We start from the raw sequence: 19,406 nt of genomic DNA on the forward strand, positions 1-19,406 counted from the left end.
TTTCCTCTCTGCCTGCTGGCATGCCCCGAGGGACACTTGGGAGCGTGGCACTGACCTCCCTTTGCATTCCAGGCAAACAGCTGCCACACTGCTGAGTGGACATGTGGCAGGGTGTCTGCTGAGCATGGGCTCAGGCAGCCATAACCCTGCTGACCCTGTTTGCAGGGGACCCAGGCTAGAACAAGAAGCGAAGTCTTGTGGGAATTTAATTGCTAAAATAATTCTTCCTTCCTGAGCAATCTCAGATCTGCCCCCTTCCCCAGGAACAACAGAATCAAGTTTTCATGGCCACAGCAACAGGCACATGCTGGGGAAACATCACCATTCTCCCTGAGATTCAAGTAGTAACCCCCAAGGACTGGGGGATAGCTAGAGCTGGACACCTTCAAAGAGAAGCTGCTAGGATTTAATGAGTATAAAGCCTATTTCTCCTATTCTTCATGTCAGAAATGGCTGAAGTATTTTGGCTGAAACTTTCAACTACATAAGGAAAATAAAGATTGAGGAAGGAAACTGCCACTGAAAAACTTAAACTCAGAGTTTAAATTTTACATTATAACTAAACTGCAGACAGTTTTATGGTGACATGGATTGGGCAATCTTAATTTGTAGGTAATGCTATCAGCACCATACAAGTATGCTCTTTTTTAGTGACGACAATCTATAATTCCTGTTAAATATTACTGTAACAGAAGTAAAACCTATCTGTTGAGCATTGCTGTGAGTCAGAAGATTGCCACATTCTTTTATGCGATGTTTTGCTGCTTGACTTGTGTAACAGCAAAAACTACAGGTGCTCTGATTTCAGCATACAAGGTCAGTCATGGCTGAAGATAGCAGGGGATTATGGAAGCTTTCACAGGCCTTACTTTGTGCATTACTCAGTACATATCTGGCATATAAATGTTAATTGATTATACACTAGATTTAATATAGACAAAATGTGACCTCTGATGTTTCTGGGTGAAATGCTTCTATTTTCTTGAACAAATTCCTTGGAAACTGTACAGGTGCACACTGTGTCCTGTGTATTATCCATATTTGCCAGCTGTAGAACTTGTCTTGACCAGACAGTAGCTATACTTCATCAGCTCCCTTTTGGTAACATTTTCTTAATGAAACCTCTGATACTAAATGCTCAAAAACATCTTTAAATTCATAGATCAAATACTGAAAATAACAATGAGAGCAGAGTGTGAATCATGGGCCTGCTTTGCTGTAGTTTATTTTTGTGCTGCTTGAGTGTCACCAACCAAGTGGCATTTGATGACATCAGCACAAGGTGACCAGGGTCAGGGCTTGTTAAAGAAGGATCCATGGGGTGTGAGGCTGAAGACCAGTTTTGGAGATGAGAATTTCACTATATGATCTCAGCAGAGCACAATAGCTGTGCCTTAAAGCACAAGTTATTGTGTACCTTGAACTTCACCAGCCTTAGCTTATGGACTTAAATAGCTTATCACTATCTTTGGGATGCTGGAACATGTGGAATTTTAATTTTCCATTTCCAATTTCTCTGTAGTTCCTCATCTTAACTGAAATGCTAAGAAAACTGTAAATTATTTATAACGCATTCCAATTGTGATATATATCTGTGACATCCCAGAAAACAACATTTAAAACAAGCCAAAAGAATAATTTTAAATTCTCAGTAGATCTAGAGTTTTTTGTGGGGATTAAATATTCTGCTTTCCTACTTGACTGAAAGACCAATATTTAAAAGGTAAAAACAATTCTCAACATTGTCTTGCTTTCTCTTTCAACAATTGAGGTCCTATCCAGGGCTTTATCCTATGTCATGAAACTGGTTATGTCTTATGAAATAGCTGTTCTAAAGAAGAATGATTAAAAGGAAAAGAAGATATGAAACTGCTTCTGTTTGATGAGCAAACAACATTGCTGAAACTAATTGCTTGTTTGTTTTTTGTGTTCTTTATCCTCAGATGGCAGTGAGCCTGCAGAGAACTCAGACAGTGAAAGCTCATCCCTTTCATCTGTGGAAGAAGGGGAGATTCAGGACAGTTCATGACAGTTCTTTGAGAGAACAGGATGGAATGAGCTTTTATTTTTTTAATTATTTAATTAAATTTTTTATACAACTAAGTTCCTGGAGGTTTGGCTTAACTTCCTTTACTAAAGTTAGCACTTTCAAAGTGCTTGACTATTTTTGGATTTAATAATGCATATTTAGAGATGTAAATAAAAAGATGGGGAATTGTGGTTTCAGAAAAAAATTACTATTCTAATTGCAGTCTTTAATTGCACCATTGTTTTTCCTTTTTCCTAACCAGCTCAGTGCCAAATGTTTGGGTTTAAATATCTGATCACATATTTGTATTTATATGTTGATTTGAGTCTTAATGCTTAAATTTACTGGAGAAAAAAGTACAGGTATTTCATTAGATCAGTTTCATTTTACAGTATTTCTGTGTAACACTGAGCTACTGAAAATGGTCTTATGTTACTTTTGATCTTCTCTGGTGACATTTTGGGTGCTTGATGCAATACTACTCTTTTTTTTTGGTTCCTTACTTGGTTGCATCTCGTTCCATGTGTTAATGGAGAGGTGAGACTGTGTTTTCAGGGGGGCATGTTGCAAGTGTGTTTAGTCCTCTCTCCAGGTATTCTAAATTAGCATGAGTTTTTAAATCCATAGAAATGGGTGCATAGACTGGCACTAATGCAAATAACACTGGACTTCTAAAGAATGCCTGTGTCATGCATCTCATATTCCTAGTACCTACTGCAGTTAGTTATTGTAAATACTTACTGGCATATTTACCTACGTAAAAACAAATAAATCGTAAAGGAAAAGAAATTCCTGTATGGTATTGTCTGCTGACAGTTTTTACCTTCTGAAAAGATTCGTAGATCACAGACCACCTATCCTGTATCCAAGTCCCTTGTGCCTGTGGGGACTGTTGGAGGATGAGAACAGCAATGCCACAAGTGGTGCAAGCCAGGTTAGCCCCTCTCCCCACTGCACCAGGGCATTCTCAGGAATCAGCATAGCCTTTGCCTTAGTTTTGCAAGGGTCTGGCCAAGCCAGCATTTGTCTTCAGGACATGTTCACTCTAAACAGTTCTCTGAGGTTGCTGCTGCTGTAGTTCACAGACTGTCTCCTGCTTGAGACACCTTTGTGTCTTGGTAGCCTGGGGTGTGTGCTAAATTGCCATGAAGGTGGTGTTTCAGTCATAAGTCTTCTTCTTCCAGTGCTGATGTTGGGGTCAGAACCACAACAGAAGGAACTTCTGGAGGTACCAGGAGGCTGGGGGAGCAGTACAGGAGAGGGCTTAGGCTTCTGGACTCTCAGTCTGGGATTCAGGGCACCAGGCTGCTGGGTCCTCACCAGTCATGCTGCATGGAGAGGATTTTTGAGATGTTCAAAGTTTTAGAAGGGTTTTTTTTTTTTTCCCTTGTAAAGAAATTGGAGTTAATAAGTTTTTTACCATGACAGCTCACTACTGAAGTTTGGCCAGTGTCAGACCTTTGTAGTCACATACTACTTTTTCTCCCAGTGGTATCATGTGTCCTTTCTCTTGTGTGTTTTGCAACCTCTGGTGAAACAGGAAAGTTTTTCTTCTCACCTGGCAGAAGCCACCTGTGCTCTATTTTCTTTCTTAGTCATTGTTGGTCCTCTGCCCACCTCTTGTTTGAACATTTGTTTTTTTAACCTTTTTTAAAGGACCAGGATTCCTAGCTATAGGTGCTGCTTTCATATTTTTTCAGTTCAGTGACAGTGAATAAGCTTTTCCTAATCAGTGATTGCTGCACACTGACTTGGTAGCCACAAATTACTTTAGACCAGTCTTGAACTCATTCATAGTAATACCAATAAAAGAGCCAAATAGCAAAACTGCCACAGTTCATTTGCTAGAAAATGCTTCATCTGGAGTAAAAGCATGGCACTTCTGTTGGATCCAGAGCACAGTGAAAATGAGAGTGCTGCAAGTAGTGGTGTTGATCTGCATGTGTGTGTGATTAGTCTTTGGCTGAGGAGCACAGATTTGTGATTTGCATTATTTTCCTGTCCTCTTGGGGGTTTTCATTAATTGTACCAAAGAGTTTGCCTGTGGGGTTTTTTTTCCTTATATAAATCTACTTTAAGCTTCCTTGTGAATCAAACAGAACATAATTTATTTTTAAATGAAGATGCTGTTAAATCTGTCCTTCAGATTTACCTTAAAGAAGACTTTAAAACATTATTAAGGAGCATTCCTGTGGTGGTTACTAGAACTTAAATTTCCCAGACAAAGCTGGGAATAATCTCCCAGAGTTCAGTCAAACTGAGAGTAAAAGGTAGCATTTGCCATTCTTTCCTAGGTTACTACTTACCTATTTTTACAGTTACACTAGTTTGAACAGAGCTGATTGATCAAATACAAACCAAAATGCAATTCAAATATTTTATTCAGTTTTCCTAAGCTTTTTCAATTTTTCTTTATAATGAGAAATCAAAATTCTTCATATTAGTCATAACTCTTCATAATAATACGGTTCTTGATTTAATCAAAGTTTATGCACTGTTGTGCTAGGCAGATGTTTTTGAACACTCTCATAGGCAGTTAAGGAAAGTTCTTAAATTTTTTTTAACCTGAAATAGGCACCTTTTAATAAACAGAAGAGAGAAAAAGCATCTGTATTTTTAAAATTTTTGGTCAAGAACTGGAAATTTAAAACATGGAGCTGAGGCTTCCTAGGAGGCTTCCATTCTGTCCATTTTGAAAACATACTGTTGTAGTCCTATTACACACAGATCCCTACAGGACTCTGCCTTGATTCAGAACAGATCATGTCTGTGAATGAGAACTGTGTGATGTTGTTTTAATCTTCGTCATTCAACACCAGCTTGCATTGAGTGCTTGATTTTATGCCTACTATGCTTACTCATTTATTTTCCTCTATAAACTATTTGTCACAGAAGGAACAAACTATTTCTGTGTAGTGTTGTTACAGCATTTCTTTTAATGTTTAGACTTTTCAGCATGCTTGAGCTGAATGACTGTCAGCTTACAAAGAGTAAAGTCTCTTGTCTTGAATGAAAACACTACTTAAAAAAATTAAAAGCTTAATGATGTCATCCCTTTCACAAACCTTAAAGGACAAAAATAGAGTATATCTAAACACACAGCAATAGCTGGGAGGTAGGACTGAGTCAGCCGTGGGAGAGAACTTGGTTCTTTTCCTTTTTTGTATAACTTCCTGGGGGAATGAGGCATAATTGAGTTGTCATGGGTAAACAGCGTTGTACCCCCTGTCAGTGTAACAGCTCAGTTTTGAATGAACACATTCGAATTCTAAGTTTTGCTACATTTATCTTGGCATTAGGAATTGTTGATCCGTAGAGGAAAAGAGGGTCATGCCACAGAATGTGTGGCTGGCACTGGTCCTTGGAGGCATGCTGGAGCAGTTTTTGTTACTCCAGTCAACAGTGCAGTTTTACTCTGCAGTAGAGGAAAGTTCAGTGCAGAACGTGGACTCCAGTCTGAAGCAGTACATGGATTTCTAAGTTCATGGGAGTGCTGATAGCAAGTCCCAGCTACGTGTTGTGTATCAGCATAGCTGGGATTCAGTCCTTGCCCTGCCAGATATGGCTGTTCTCTGTTGACATCTGTAGGAGCTGAGAATGTATAACACTGTGCAAGAGCAGGCTTTCCAAGCATAAATATACAGCCATGATGATGTAACTTCAGGCCCTGTTTAGTCACAAACATTTCATTCTGCTTGAAGTCCCACACTCTTTTCCTGAAAACATTTATTCTTCTGCCATCCAGAGGAAAAATATCTTGAATTGATGTTTATGTTGTTGCTATGACATTCAGTTAAACTGTATGCAGATGCAGGTTCTGTTAATAAGAGAAAAAGAAATGAACTGTGTACTTCAGTGAACAAAGATTACACTGTGTTTGTGTTAAAATGTTGCTATGGTAGTGCATATGGTTTTATTTGCTGGAAATCTGTGGTGAAATGGAAAGAAGTCACATGTATGCAAGACAAAAAATGGCATCAAAAATAACTCAAAAGAAATACTGAAACTGCAAGGGAAGTTAGAGATGTCATGTAAAACCAGGTAAAAAGAGGGGTGGTTGTTCTGTTATCTGTCTGTGATTTGATAACAGAAGTGTATTCTCATTATGCCCCAGCAGGTCTCAGAGACCCATGGTATAGTGACTTTGCTCTAGTGATGCTTTTGTAGTGAGAGCTTCTTTCCCTCAATGGTCTTGTGCATTGTAGCTTTTCTGTTGTTGCTTTGGAAGCAAAGTTTCCCTGGCCTGATTTCACGGCTGCTAGCTTTTCCTGCAGAAAAGCATTTTCAGGATTCCTTATTATAGTAGGCTTTTTGGCAGGAAAAATCAATAGGGTGATAAAATATGGAAAGCCACTAGAGCTTTGCCTACCTTTGGGGTAAGGGAAAGTCTTTATAAACTCATGATAGAAATGGTGGAATTAATTAATTTTTATTTGACTGTCACAGTAGTCCTTGTGTTTATCTGATCCATTTGCATGAGGCTTCTTTTTGCATCAGCTGCATCAGTACAGCTGTTCATGTGGTTGTATGAAAAATCAGAATGAGGTCAAAATAATCTGCCAGAGAAGGAAGAGTAGAAATGAGAAGGGAGAGGGAATCTTTTTTTAGAGAATAAATGACTACACTGGGAGCTGGCTGGTTCCTGCATCAATTCAGCTGGTGGAAAAGCAAAACTTCTTTTAAAATTGCATTGCCACTTTCTTCCCATCATCCCTGTTCTGCCTCAAGGAGAAGGAAGAAACAACTGAGAAAGCTGGTTTTCTTTTTCCATTCCTTGCTTCCAGGTTCTCTACTGGGTCTGTATTGTAGCTCCAGAACTTGTCTGTTGTGCCAAGAGTGCCAATAGGAAGTAGAGCTGTGCTAAAGTGAGGTAAACATTAAGTCAGTGGATGAGGTGTAGATACTAACAAAAGAGAATGGATGGGTGGCATTAGAAGCTTGTCAAGAAGTCCCCATCACTTTCACGCAGCCAGCAGGGACAACCATGTCCTGGGGACATCAGGCACAGCATCACCAGCCACACACCAGCCTGCCAGAGTTCAATACGTGTTTGGGTGATGCTCTCGGGCACATGGTGTGACTCTTGGGGTTTCCTGCACAGGGCCCAGAGTTAGACTTGATCCTGTTGTGTCTCTTCCAGCTTAGCATTTCTGTGATTCTGTGGTCTAAATTCTCAGTGATACCTCTTTGTTGACCTTTTTTCCCAGCCTCTACTTTCAGCTGTGCTTGGGCATCCACATTGATTTTAGCAGCATTGTTCCACTACAGCACAAATACCTACCCCTAGAGAAAAATGCATTTTCCTGTTTCAAGTTCCTAACAGACTGCTGGTTTTACAGCCATGACATCTTGATGTCTGATTGTGTCAAGTTAATAGACTAAGTAGGAGTTGTTCTCAAACCTGTTGGTTTGAGATGCTGAAGGAAATGAGTAGTTTCAGAGAAACTGGTGTCTTTGACTTGGCTGGTACACTGGGCTTCTTTTGATCTGACATTCAGTAGTCTCAAAACACTGCTGGGCTACTGCTGATTGTTTCACTCACGTAAATTGAGTCTCTTCATTCTGACTCAAACTGCCATTTGTCAGGAGGTGAAATAGTTAATGTGTATGTCCCAGCTGGATTCCCATCTGGGCAAATGGCAAATGGTTTCACCCCATCTTTGAAGTTCTTCTGACTAGAAAATGAAAACTTACCAAAAAATTGTGTAATGTTTTCCTCCGGGATGGTTGTTACATTCCATCTCATAAGTGGTTGTACTTCAAGACAGATGAAGTTGCTTATGTGAATGGTGCCTTGGGGTCTTTCAGGATCTTCTCCAATATAAATTGTGTACATAGAAATCATAGCTGTGTAGTTTTATGGGGGGAACCGTAGCACAGTGGATGCCATCTATTCAGTTTCTTGGTGTTTGGTCTTTACAGCATGATAGAGAGATGCTTATTGTATCATTCTGTTGGTTGGAGTATTTTTTTTTCTTTTTTGCAGGATTTATATTTTCTAAATACCAAGTCTCACTGCAGTTTAATGCAGTTTAGTTGTGCATTGGAGTGCATTTCTAAGTACCTCCAAAGCTAGTTATAGATTACTGCTTTCACTGTGACACCTCCCTGTTTCTGTGTGCTGTTTTATTTGTGGCTATGTAATATGCAGAAAAAAACTGTGAAGGTGAAAATGGGGACATGTCTACATGAAAGGAGCTGTCTTGAGGCAGAGCAGCTGGTAAAACTATACAGCCTTCCCTTGCTGTGTGCTGAGCACTTGGAGCCCTGCATCGAAATAGTTTCACTGATTAAACAAGTGAACTAAATTGTGCACATGCATTTCTGCAGGATCAGCTCAGAAGGGCAAGCATCTGGCAAGAGCAAGCCTCTGGTGTGACACATTTAACTGCTTCTGTGTGGGTAGGTAGGTTTGAGTTCCAGCCAGTAATGACTGCCCACTGCAAACTTTTTTGTTTCAGTCCTCAAAATGTGTGAGGGATTCATGCAGGTTCAGTGGACTGGAAATCCTCCTGCAGCAGTCCCACTGATCACAGGGCCGCTGCCTGTTCCTGGGTAGCCCGGTGGCTGCCCATGAGTAGCAGGGAGATGGGCCTGTTCCACACGGTGGCAGCTGGAGGACCAGGCAGCCCAGGGGACTGATCTGCCGTGGGCTCTGCAGTAACTGATGTGTGGATGAAGAGATTCTCTCAGCCCCACGAGGGTTCAGTAGTAGTTCAGTTGTCCCACTGTCAGTACAGTATCGGCTTTACCTCCACCTGCTGCTGCTCCAGAGGAGCAAGCTGGCGGCATCCCACAAGAACTTCATGTAGTCATGGAAGTCTGTCTGTGTGTTCCTGCTTTTCTTTTGTTTCCTGTCATGGAGCGCTTATGGAAGCTGAAATTTTGTCTTCACTAATAGTAGGGAAGATTTTATGCGTAACCTCGATATTACAGCGCTTCCCACCATCAAGGAAATAAGCGTGGGGAACACAAGGCTGCGCATTCCTTCGATCCCAAACCTGTAGTGTGAGAAACGCTCCTTGTGGCGGCAGCACCGGATCCGGCCGAGTACCCCGTGCCGGTGCCAGCGGCTGGGAGGGGAGCAGCGAAGGAGCGGGGCACAGGCCAGGGGACAGGCAGAGTGGCTGGAGCAAGGCTGCTGTGGAGGGCACAGCGCTGCAGCCTGCGCTGGGGCCTGAGGCAGTGCCGCGCTCCCTCCTGGCGTGCCGGGACTCCCCGGCTCTGCCCAGCTCCGGGGAGCTCCACACGGTGCTGGTGGCCTTACTTCAGGGTTTGAATTCATTCCAAATGCATAGCTTTTTGTTATGTACATTATTTGTCATGTTCCTAACTCTTCATCTCCTAGTATTCCTCCAGAAGCAGTATATTGATATTCTAGTTTTTTGACAAGAAATACAATTATAGATGCGCTCATTACTTTACCTGTAAAGAACCTTTAACCTGTAAGCCCTGCTGCTTCACTTCATGAAATCTGAGTTTACAATCCTTTATATATCCAAACCCACTACTTAGGGGTTTTTTTTTATTCTGCTGGAATAACAGAGAATGTAAAGGTTTCAAAGCAAGTACAAAGATGACACACAAAAAATGACAGTGATTCCCTTTATAGTGTGGTAAAAGTAGTTTTGCCATGTATTTGTGAAATGCAAAATAGAAGAGAGGACTATATGGATGATGACCAGTTGGTATGACAGTGCACTTTGAAAGACTTGCAGGTTTTTTTAGTGGGATTCATTTTACTCTTTTTGCATCAGGATAACTTCACTTAGTATATTTTGTTTATCTGACCTGCCTCTACAGCCCTTGTTTCCAGTGAGCAGGGTACAGAAGCACCCCGCAACATGATAAAACCAAAGGGCAGGTTGTAAAGCCCGGGGCCTGGCTGGGACCACACTCGAGGCCGGGGTCGGCAGGGCCGCTGTTTGTCCGTGACGTGTGTCACAGCCACGTCTCTGTGTGCAGTACAGCCACACGTACGTGTGATTTTTGGGGAGCTGTGACTGACGTTGGTGTGAAGATGGATGTCATTCAAGTGTGGGTGACGGTGGCGATGGCGAGGAATGCCTGCAGCTGCTGGGTGTCTGGGAGCAGTGTATCCTCTTCCCTGCCCGACAGTAACCCAGTGTGTAAACCTGGTGGTTTCCCAGCGAGCAGCTGATGTTGTGAAGTGTTTAGTGCTGGATCTACATAGAAGCCAAACAAAAGTGCTTCCTTGTGTTTTACCCTTCTGCTGTCAACAAATACTGTACAGACAAGTTTAGGTACAGCTGAGACTGGTGGCCAGGTGGTGAATTCCAAAACAGCTCAACTTTTGAAAGCCTTCAGGGAGAAAACTTGACTGAGCAGAAAAGAGGGAAGGCTGTAATTTCTCAGACAAAGCATTAGCTGCCAGAGATAAGCTTCTGAGATATTTGGCTATTTATTTTCTTGAGATATTTATGTCTAATTAATAAAAAAATTGACCCTTAACCAATTCTGCTTGTAACTAATGACACTGGATGACACCCCTTCACAATTCTAAAACCTCGAAATCAGTCTCTTTTTTATGAGCAGTATCTTTCTTATTAAAGATTGTGGGAGAATATTTTGACAGAGAAATACCCACACAAGGAGAAGAAAATAATACTCTGTTGCAGGTTTCCTGTCAGTCTTATGTGTAGCACAGCTTTAGGCTAACCAGAAGTGTACGATGATTGGATGCTTTCTCAGATCCTGCTCTAGTTAATTTCTTTAAATGTCTTTTTTTTACTGCGTGCCAGCGAGCTCCCTTGCTTAGCCAAATGTCCTCTGTGTCCCACAACATAAAGTGTAATTACATATTTAAAATTGGGAAGGGGATGTGAGGAAAAGAGTAGCTCCCTTGCTTTCTACTCTAATGCTACTAGTTTCTACTCTGGGACTAGTACTTGAAATTCCTCACATTCTTCTCTTGTTAACAGTATGTTTACTTTTCATCACTGTGTTATTAGGATTAACAAAAGTCATTGCTTCAAGCTCATTTAATTTGAATTTAGTGAAAGCAAACTACCTCGTGCAGCCTGTAGGAAGCATTCCTCTGCCATAGAAATGTATTAATTTGGAAAAAGCAGCCACCAAAAAACGTGAGACCCGATGACCATTTTCACCTCTATGTTCAACATCACCATGCATGCACTGCATTCTAATGAAGTACCTTATGTTGCAAATTCCAGGACAGCTTGAATAATCTGACAGTCTAATTAACATTTCAGTCTATCAAAGATTTGCATTCAGTGCCAAGAAACTCTTTCTACATATACTTTCTAAAGCATGGGGTTGCAGACTGCAGATACTCCTTCAAAACATTTATCCAAAGAAACAGACTTGGCTATTTAGTCCATTTCTGCATCTGCAGCAGAACTTGCTTTCAGAGAATCCAAACTTTTCAGAATTCCAAGTTTTTACAGAAACCTTTTGCATGTGCTGTATTTAAGCCTGTTGCCTATCAGAATACTCTACTAAGAGTAGTTAGGTAAATATTTCTTTATTAAATGATTAATTCCATAAATAAATTCTTTTAATTCATTGAATATAAAATTAAAATCATTTACAACTTATTCCAGTATTACAGGGGCTGGAAGGGGTAAAAAAAACTCAGAGGAAACAAACAAACAATAAGCTACAGTTTGATAAATAAAATACTCAGCTTTAAAACAACTGATTTCTGTTTGCCATTAAACTACAGTTGGTACATAATAGCTGCCACTGTGAACACCCCACAGGTGCCCACCTCAGGAAGGAATGTAACTTCCAACTTAGTTGGGAAAGGGTGGGAGAAGATTGAAGGAAGGGGAAGAAGCATAGTGTTAAATTGGACAGGATAGAAAAGTTTTCATAACCGGAACAAAACATTAATCTGATCACTTACAAACAGAAAACAGTATATAATTAGATAAGGTGCTCCAAAAAGAAGCAGTAAAGTTGCTCCAGTATTATGAAGCTTTAAGTATGCTTAAATCTCTGTTGCATTAGTGTCCAGTTGCACAGTGCACTCCTGTAACATCTCAATGTTGCCCTCACATGGGCAAGGCACCACTTCCATCAAAGGTCCTTTCTTCATGGCTGGGTACTTCAAAATTCTGTTTTGCATCCCACCCCCAACACAAGTTAGTCCCTAAATTTATGAATGTCGTTGACTAGTCTGTAGTAGGGATAGGCTTCATTGGCATGTGGACAGTTGTAGTTGCATCGGCAGGACTGGATCATCATGACACTCTTGGTGAAGGTTTCCCCGTCATCGCAGCGGAACCTGACCTTGACAGTCCTGGTCTGCTGGGGTGTGCAGCACCTGCCATCCACGCAGGAGCCACAGTACTTGGGCCGGTACTTCTTCACACTGGAACATCCAGCGTAAGTAAACTTCACCGGGGAGGGGGACTTCCTTGTCTTGGTACATTTCTTTCCCTTCTGCAAAGGAAAGGCGATAACATTATTAGCAGGAGATTCGTTTGCAGCCTTTACCGACTACCTGAAGCAGCTTAGAAAGAAGAGGAACACCAGAAGAATCTGTATTTACCTTTAGGGAGGCATAGCTGGGCTGGCCACATGGCCTCACTTCACATATCCTGGTCTCTTTGATGAGCTTGCAGTCAGGATTGTCATTTGTCACCCTTGTGGAGATGCCAGTTCCACACGTCTTTGAGCACTGGGACCATGAGGTTGTTTGCACGATGCATTTGGGATTCTCAAAAGTTCGGCTTTGTGGCTCGGATCCAAAAACTGGAAAAGAAAAGGAGGGGTTAGTCTAAATATAACCTCTCACTATGTTTCTTTCTTAGACCCCTTGGGGTCTAAGGTCTAGCCACCCTCTAGCCTCCTCCCCTAAACTGTCACCCAGATAAACCCACACTCACCGGGTAGCATTTTCAGGCCTCCCTTCACAATGGCAATTAGCTCATTGTTCCTGGTTAATTCACCTTCGGAATCATCCGGACCAAACTCTTCGCTGAAAAAGCCTTCCAGCTCCTCCAGTGCATCCTTGCTTTCGTCACAGACCCACTCCTCGCAGCACTGCCCGGGGACTTTGACCAGCCTGGGGCTGGAGCAGCCCAGGTTGGGAAGAGAGAGCTCCTGCGGGCAGAGCGGGATGCAGCCCACAGCTCCATCTATGCACGTACACTGGTGTTTACAGTTCGGCTGGAAGCTCTCGCCGTTCTGGTAGATTTTGGAGTTATATTCACACGGTCTTCCCTCGGACTGTGCTGCAGAGATCAACAGGAAGGGAAAGAAGGGGGTGAGCGGCGAGAACCGCTGGTTTAAGCACAGGTATTTGCTGGTCTGTTAAACTCAATGTACGGCGGAGCTCCCTACAACCCCCCGGGGACGCGGGGCCAGAACAATAACTTAGTCAGGAATCACTTTTCCTTATGTGCGTTTAGCGGAGCCCAGACATACTGAATCGCATTCCAGACTGCTGAAGTCATGTGCCTTTCTGCCAAGCTACCGACAACAAAGCATAACCATACATGGGCTCGAAATTACCGAACCCCGGCACCGCGGGGCGCGGGGTCCGTCCCGGGCGAGCGGGGTCGCCGCTTACCTCTGCAGATGCCCTTCAGGGCGGCGGGGCTGGCCCCGAAGTTGCACTCCAGCCCCTTGGTGTGGTCGCAGGGCTGCGATCGGCTGCAGTCCTCGTTCAGTTGCTTGGCGCAGACCTTGCAGCAGCCGCAGCCGTCCGGCACCAGCCCCACGCCCGGGGCGCACTGCGGCGGGGCCGCCGGGCACTGGCACACGGCGGGGCAGGGCGAGCCCAGAGCCTGCGGAGCGGAGCGTCCGGTGAGCGCCGGGAGCCGAGCGGAGCCACCCGACCCGCCTCCTCTCCCTCCCTCTCTCCCGGACCGCGGGAAGACCCGCGGCACTTACCAGGCGGGCCAGGCAGAGGAGAGCGGCCGCCAGAGCGGGCCGGGTGCCCGCAGAGCCCATGTCCAGCGCCGGTGCAGCGGGAGCCGTGTGAGCGGAGAGCGGGAGCGCGGCCGGCGCGGTCTGAGGCGGCGGCGGGCGCCACCGCCTTATATAGGGCGCGGGGCCGCCGCGTGCGCCGCGGCGCTGACGTCGCGCGTTCCGGGCCGCGGCCGCGTCCAGCGCTCGCGGCATCCCAGGAATGCGGCTGGCGCGCGCCGCGGCCGCCCCGCCCCGCCCCGTCTCCCGCTCCGCCGGCGCTGCCGCAGGGGGTCGGGCCCGCTCGGGCCGCGCGGAGGCCTCTCCCCTTTAGCCGGGCTCTGCGCCCCGCTCCCGCACACAGAGCGCCGGGGTGTCACCGGGAGGGGCCGTTCGCACCCGGGGCTGAGCCCGTGGCGCTCCGCGACCGGCCACCTGCGCGGGCAGCGGCGGGGCAGCTCCCCGGGCCGCCGTGAGCGCCCGCGGCTGCCCCGCGCTGTGACACGGCCCGCAGGGTCGCTCGGCCGTGCCGGGGTTCGCTCCGTGCTGCTGCTGCGGTGCGAGCCAGCATCCAAGCGGTTCCCGGAGCCCGGGAGCCGGCGATGCCCGGCGGCACCGGGGCCCGGCTTCCAGGCCAGGAACGGGATGGCCGCGCAGCCAGCAGCCCCCTCAGCCTGTGTACCCCCGGGTTCTCTGCCCCCCACTTTGGTTGGGTGCCCTTGAAATATATTCCCTCGTTGAAGTTTAATATTTGGGGATAGGGAGGAGAGTTTCAGCTTCTGTTGTGGCGTCTTTTCTTTTCCTGGCTGTAAGTACTTCCAGATGGGATTTAGACCCCAGACGTAACAATATTTCCATATTTGGTATAGCAGTAGCCCGCATTTTTCACATTTTTCTGCTCTGTTATCCAACCACAAAGCATTCTTGACAGCTTCAGATGTTGTTAAATATAGCCTTAACTTCTGTTCCCAGGGCAGGAAATTCTTTGGAATTCCTGTTTTTCACGCAATCTGTCTATCATGATTTAGGAGAACTCTGCTGGAGGAGCCAACTGGCGTTCTGCTGCAGTTCGCTTCTTTATTGAAATAGCCCAGCAGTTGGGTCTGCTGCCCAAAGGCGCTACAATGAGTCCCCATTCCAGGGATTTTTCTTTGCAAATGAGATTACTGTTCCCAACACAAGTTTGGGGTTTTTCTTGTCGCCTTCAAGGCTGGAAGGTAGAGAAGCCGGATTCAAAGGAGAGGCGAAAGCTTGCAAAACCCCCTCCAAAGGCCACGAAAAGTGGAGGGGGGAGAGGGCGAGGGGGACAGCGGGTGGGGGGATGCGGAAAGGAGGGATGTGATTAACCTGGCTGCGGCATTCCCGTACAGCGGGTGTCCTGTACGGGACAAGCGTGCCGCCCGCCCGGGGAGGGGAGGCAGCCGCAGCCCCGCCGCTCCGAGGAGCCCAGCCCGGTCGTCTCGTCGCCTGCCCAAAGGTGCCACGGCCCAAAGGGTGACAGCAAGGACGGTGCGCAGGGCTCCGGTAAGTGCCGCGGGCCCGTCTGCTGTTCCCCGTGCGTTCCCACACCAGCGGGAATGATGAGGCGCCCTGTGGGACCGCAGCACGGGGGGGCCCGTCCGGGCCGGCGGGAGCGCTGCGGGGGCTCGGGGCAGCGCCGGGCGGGCTCGGCTCGCCACCGCGCACCTGCGGCTGCCGGCCCGGCCTCGGCGTGAGGACAGCCCGGCTCTGCCCCGGCGCTGCCCGCGGCTCCGCGGGCGGCGCGGCGCCGGAGCGGACCGGACCGGACCGGACGGGGGCTAGGACGAGGCGGGGTGGGCGCTGTGGATGGGCAGCCTCTCCCGCAGAGGGATGCCGTGACCCCGGGGACGGGGCGGTGCCAGGGGTGTCCCGCGGGGGACAGGATGACGCTGCCTGCCGGGCTCCTCCAGCTCCTGCTCCTGCTCCGGGATGTCCCCGCGGCCAGGCCGTGCCCGGCAGAGGGGCTCATGTCCTCAGCACTGCGGACCCGCGGCCAGGCCCCCGCCCGCGCCAGGCCTGATAGACAGCTCCCGTCGTGGGGTTTTTCCCCTCCTCGGTTTCTTGTCTTCATGGCTTTCTTTTCATTCAAGTAAATTGACTTGACGTTTTACTTTGTGGTGGTTTGGGGAGGTGGGAAGAAAAGGTGTTGGGATGAAAGCTCCAGGCACTATTTGGCCGGAACTTGTGCTTCAGAAAGCGGCAGTGGTTTTGTTCATTACTTGTATGCCTCAAAATTTGGCCAGAAAAAACAACAGCTGAGAGGGAAACCCAGTCCTTAGTGATATGCAGCTCTCTGGAGACTGCCAATATGTACCATGTAGTGCCATTTCTGATGACAGAAATTATTTTGTGTGTCCTTCAAGAACTGGAGAGAGACCCACCAGCAAGCTTTGATGGCTGCCAGTAATGACAGTAATGACTTTCCATCCCTACTGATTTAGCTGAGCCCCAGCTGGTGACAAGGAGGAACAGGGCTCTAGACTTCAAGCTATCCACTATGTTGGTTTTCTCTTAGTTTTACAGGTGTATCAGTTTTTCTGTGGTACTTCAGTTTTAAAAATCCAAAGTACTTTTTTAGATGGGGAATCTGACTACTACATTTTTCCCAGGATAACTCTTTACACAGCATCATTATGATGCGGAGGAAAATGTTTTTGATTCAACACCTTGATTTATGAAAATTTTCAAAAAATTTCAAAAATTTTGAAAAAGAAGATGCTAACACACTATTGTGTGTGTAAATTGGCCAGTTTTGCTTTTCAGGGATTTATGCAAACAAAAAAAATTGTTTGTCTAATTACATTTAATTTAAGGACATGCACCGAGCATTTTGCTTTGATCTATGGCTTTCACAACATTCAGCAAATGCCACAGGAAAAGTCAATGAATAGTGCCTTTTCTCACTTGGTTTCATGTCTTACCACATATTCACACAACTTTGATGGGAAACTAACTGAACCTACATTTGCTCAAGAAAAGGTCACTTCAAAAGCTTTGAAGAACCTTTTAACAAACCTGTCCTGAATTTCAAGTAGTTGACAACACTTGAGATAGGTTGAGTTTGTTTGGAGTTCAGGTTAGACTGTGACCCTTTCCCTGCACACACTTCCCTGTCTCAAACCATGAGCCAGCATTTGCACTCCAGGCTGTGCCTACATATCCTGGATGTACTTCAGGAAACAGGAAGAAGTTTGCAGTATCTTCCCTTTTTAGATTTTGTTCAGCGTAATGTAGTGTTCCAGAACTTTGTTTGCCTACTGGGAAATAACCCCTGCATCATGTCATGAGGAATGCTTTACTGGTTTCTCACTTTTAGTGCTGTAGGGAATCACTGGGACCTTGGCTAATGCAAAGCAGGAATTTGACGCTGTTGGCTTTCATAGCAGCTATTACAGATTTACTGAGTATATCCTGTCATTTTTACAGGCCTGTGTCTCTCCAGGGAAAGGACTTTCCAGATAAACAAATCAAGAAAAAATAACTGGCTTAATTTCCCTCCACCCAGCAGCAGCTCTTCATAGCTGTACACAGGGACCATGGAGCAGCAAGAAGGGTTGTGTGGGACAGAGGCTGCCTGGGTGCTCCCACTGGCAGTAAGTATCCAGCCCCAAACTGGAGCACACCAGAAGTTTACAGCCATGTGGACTCTGGAGAAAAATCTTACTAAATCCAGCATCCAGCCCTTTTTTTGTACTGTGTTTAATTTCCTCTTATTCTGTTTTGTGGTTCCATTGCTGTCTGTTTCTTCCATCTCTCCTACTCTTTCTTCTCTTTTTTGTTGTTCCACCACATCCTTCTCTCTTCTGCTATGTCCTGGTTTTGGCTGGGATAAAGTTAATTTTCTTCCTTGTAGCTGGTAACATTGCTGTGTTTGCATTTAGGATGAGAAGACTGTTGGTAGCACACTGTTTCAGTTGTTGCTGAGCAGTGCTTGCACTAAGTTGAGGACTTTTCATCTCTTCTCCCCCCACCCCACCAACGAGGCTGGGAAGCACAAGAAGCTGGGAGAAGACACAGCAGAGACAGCTGATCCCAACTGGCCAAAGGGACATTCTGTATCATATGACACATGGTCAGTGTGTAAATTAGGGGGAAGCTGGCCAGGGGCTCCTGCTTGGGAACTGGCTGGACACTGGTCAGGGGATGGTGGGGAATTGCGATGGGCATCACTTGTTTTGTATGTTCCTTATTACTATTACTAACTATTACTATTACTTTGCATCCTTTCCTGTTCTGTTAAAGTGTCTCTGTCTAACCCATGGGCTGTACTGTTCCCCGTTCCCTCCCCAGCCCGCTGCAGTCCGTGAGTGGCTCTGTGGTGCTCAGCTGCCTGCCGGGTTAAACCACCACCGTGTTTACCTACCTTGGGCTGGGCCTCTCCCGCAGCCTCTGCCAGGCCGCTGGTTCCTGCTGCGCTAAATCAGTCCTCCCTGAGTCAATGGCTCCTCTCAGTCACTCACAGGAGGTGCAAATCCAGTGGGGCAAATTAAGCATAGCAATGCACAGGCAGAGCAGCCAAGTAGCCAGGAGGCTTCGGCAGCTAAAATTCAAGTGGGTTCAGAAGTTTTTCCTTGCTTTGATTTGCTCAGAGTTTATGCTGAATTCTTTTGAGTATGGCATTTCCTATTTGTTTTCTTCCTCTTCCCTACTGCCCTCCCTTCAGCTATGCTCATGCCTGTCAGTTTTTGTACAGTCTGTGCCTTGCTTGTGGTTTCTAATATGTGGGGGTTTGCTTTGCAGTATTTGTGCAGTGAGAGACACTGTGCTTTGTAAGTGCGCTGCATTTTCCCCTGGCTGCTGTCAAAGTGTTGTGGAGGTTCCCATTGTGTGGAAGTGCAAGGGAGACTTTTGAGCCTCCTCATCCAGCAGGGAAACAAAGAAGGAGAATCTGATGTCATATTCAGTTGTGCTTATTTCTACTTCGGTGTGTGAACTGCATGGCCATACTTGCTGCTTACATGGATACAAAGATACCTGCAACTTACATGGACATAAGGGACACAGCAGTGTGACAGAGGCAGGAAACATCCCTGCTGACGGTCAGGCGTGGCGTGCTCCTGTTGAACCCCTGTTGGGCTGTGTCTGTACTGCATGGCTTCCTCATATCGAGCTGGATGCAGAAACGTGCAGCAGTTACAGCCAGCTCCTGCTCAGTTCCTCCCCAGTCAGAGACTCAAAACACGTTTGTCATGGTCATTCAAGGATCTGATATTAACTTTACTTCAGCACCAGTGACAACCATTACCTCAATGAGATGAGTGAATTCCTTGCACATGTTCACCTACTCTCATGCAGCTGTACCTCAACACTAGGCTACATCCAGAAGATGCAGTTTGCATCAAGCACCTCCCTATAGCTGAAGTTTGCAATGCTGAGACTATTGTGGGCTGTGTCTCTCCATGCCACAAAACAAAAATCATCAGGTGGTCCTAGCTACACCTGGCTGCACATATATTTC

The 19,406-nt window shown here is 45.9% G+C and overlaps 2 protein-coding genes and 1 long non-coding RNA gene across 3 annotated transcripts in view; 2 read left to right on the forward strand and 1 right to left on the reverse strand.

Moving 5' to 3' along the window:
• Window positions 1-2,809, forward strand: part of ZNHIT6 (zinc finger HIT-type containing 6) — a 31,174-nt gene extending 28,365 nt beyond the window's left edge. Inside the window, exon 10 of the mRNA XM_041483469.1 lies at window positions 1,944-2,809. Coding sequence (XP_041339403.1) covers window positions 1,944-2,029 — 86 coding nt within the window. The 3' untranslated portion in view covers window positions 2,030-2,809. The remainder of the gene's footprint in view (window positions 1-1,943) is intronic.
• An 8,709-nt stretch (window positions 2,810-11,518) lies between these two features.
• CCN1 (cellular communication network factor 1) lies at window positions 11,519-14,047 on the reverse strand. The gene is made up of 5 exons (XM_041483461.1): window positions 13,913-14,047; window positions 13,590-13,806; window positions 12,904-13,251; window positions 12,567-12,769; window positions 11,519-12,457 (listed from the first exon to the last, which is right to left on the reverse strand). Exons 1-5 carry the CDS (start codon window positions 13,970-13,972, stop codon window positions 12,158-12,160), a joined length of 1,128 nt encoding a protein of 375 aa, XP_041339395.1. The 5' UTR covers window positions 13,973-14,047; the 3' UTR covers window positions 11,519-12,157.
• A 1,254-nt stretch (window positions 14,048-15,301) lies between these two features.
• On the forward strand, window positions 15,302-17,934 carry LOC121362174. The gene is made up of 3 exons (XR_005956462.1): window positions 15,302-15,451; window positions 17,375-17,541; window positions 17,830-17,934. It is a non-coding gene; the product is annotated as an uncharacterized LOC121362174 (long non-coding RNA).
• The last annotated feature ends 1,472 nt before the right edge of the window (window positions 17,935-19,406 follow it).

Source organism: Pyrgilauda ruficollis, unplaced genomic scaffold (assembly GCF_017590135.1).
Source record: "Pyrgilauda ruficollis isolate IOZ18807 unplaced genomic scaffold, ASM1759013v1 scaffold6, whole genome shotgun sequence".
Taxonomy (NCBI): domain Eukaryota; kingdom Metazoa; phylum Chordata; class Aves; order Passeriformes; family Passeridae; genus Pyrgilauda; species Pyrgilauda ruficollis.